At 25.8% G+C, this 1,782-nt stretch overlaps 1 protein-coding gene across 1 annotated transcript; it reads left to right on the top strand.

Moving 5' to 3' along the window:
- The first annotated feature begins 210 nt into the window (after positions 1-210).
- Crim (QVR superfamily protein crim) lies at positions 211-1,488 on the top strand. Its single transcript, XM_072006810.1, has 3 exons — positions 211-500; positions 592-726; positions 822-1,488. The coding sequence occupies exons 1-3, from the start codon at positions 446-448 to the stop codon at positions 1,112-1,114; spliced, it is 483 nt and encodes a 160-aa protein (XP_071862911.1). The 5' UTR covers positions 211-445; the 3' UTR covers positions 1,115-1,488.
- Positions 1,489-1,782: the final 294 nt, after the last annotated feature.

Below are 1,782 nucleotides of genomic sequence, written 5' to 3'. Positions count from 1 at the left end.
ACAAAATAAAATAGTATTGGCTTAAAAAAAATAATTATTAAAAATATTATAGTTTCATATATGATGCAATAATTTAAATGCAATAATTTTAAAGAAAATATACTGAAAATAAAAAGGCACCAGGTGTAAGCTATACATAAAATCACTAGAATCTTACAAGTGTCACTGTGTCACCAACTGAGTCACCAACAGAGCCACCAACATATATCCTAGGTCTAGGTTAACAGAATATATCATGTACATACACATACAGAATACGTAAAGATGTTAAGGAAGTAAAGTTAGTATCAGTAAATATTATTGTTGGCGTCATTCCAGTAATATTTAAGATACTTGTTATATATTATTGTATTACATATCATAGATTAGCATCAAAGTAATAAAGCTATCAATTTAATATAGAAAACGCTAGATCGAAAATTTTCGTATCAATTACATTACAAAAATGAATAAACGAATGTTTCTTATTGCTGTCTTATTGACTGTACTTGTTAATAAAGGTAAAATAAAATTAATTAAATTCACCATTGTGTAAAGAGTATGATTAATCTAGTTTTTGATATTATTTTTATAATATACATTATATTTTAGGAGACAGTTTATATTGCTACAGATGTAATAGTAATCAACCTGGGTGTGGCACTCCTTTAAATTGGCTATGGTACTGGGGTGAAACTTGTCCAGAATATGATGATAAATGTATAAAAATTATTGAGAGGAAAGGAGGTAATTTCTTTTTCATATATGTATCATATTCTTAGATACAACTAAAAATAAATTTATTATCAATATATTAATTATATTTCTAATATATATTTCAGCTGAAACCATGATAACACGTGATTGTTTAAGTTCTGTTCGTAGCTTTAGAAAAGATATTCCAGCTGATCGGTATGAAGGTTGCCGACCAGCTGCAAAAGATGTTCAATTAGGACATTATGTAAATAATTCTATTTGGCAATTAGATATTCATAGAGACTATTATGATGAGGTAACATGGTGTTTTTGTTATTTTGACCATAGATGTAACAACGCTGATAGTATTACTGTATCAACAGTATTATTACTTTTGGGTATCATAATACAACAATTTGCAACACAAAATGTGTTCTGAATATTAAATTTGTACCATAAATTTATTGGCTCTTTTTTGGAAAATTAAATTCAGTCTATTTACTTCGATTAGCATTTGCATGCAACAAATCTAAGTAGTAAATTGCTGTATATAGTGTAAATAATCATTTAAATATGAAGAGTAACTATTTTTATATGTAAAACATATAGATTGCTGTCTTTTTAAATAGCCAATCAGGAAAAATTAGATGTTTTTATATGTAAGATTCCGTCCATTTTTGAAAAAAACTGCCTTTTAAATGTATATTTAACAAAGCAAGTGTTAACTTTTATATTTTTATATTTTTATCACATATATGATAGATGTATATAATGAATTGTATCAAAATTTTAATAAAATTGATGTTTTATAAATATGTTGTATTTATTTATGAAAATTATCAAAGTATAAATTACAGCTTAAATATGATTTATGTATAAGGGAAGGGAAGGGGAATTTAAGAATTTATAGTTATACAAAAAGAGTAGCTTTATTTTTAAAAGAATGCTTTATGATAGATGAATGTTAAATAGTACATGAAATGTAACAATAGGGAAAATTGAGCGGTTCAGTTCAAGAGGGAGCTATGCCACAAAAGGTGGAAAAAGTTTTTATTAATTTTGAAATTTCTTGGTATTTGTTTATTATCCGTTCATATATAACTACGT

The sequence above is a fragment of the Bombus fervidus genome, chromosome 7 (genome assembly GCF_041682495.2).
Source record: "Bombus fervidus isolate BK054 chromosome 7, iyBomFerv1, whole genome shotgun sequence".
NCBI lineage: Eukaryota > Metazoa > Arthropoda > Insecta > Hymenoptera > Apidae > Bombus > Bombus fervidus.
The sequence above is the reverse complement of the archived record's forward strand: the minus strand, read 5'-3'. Positions and strand labels throughout refer to the sequence as shown.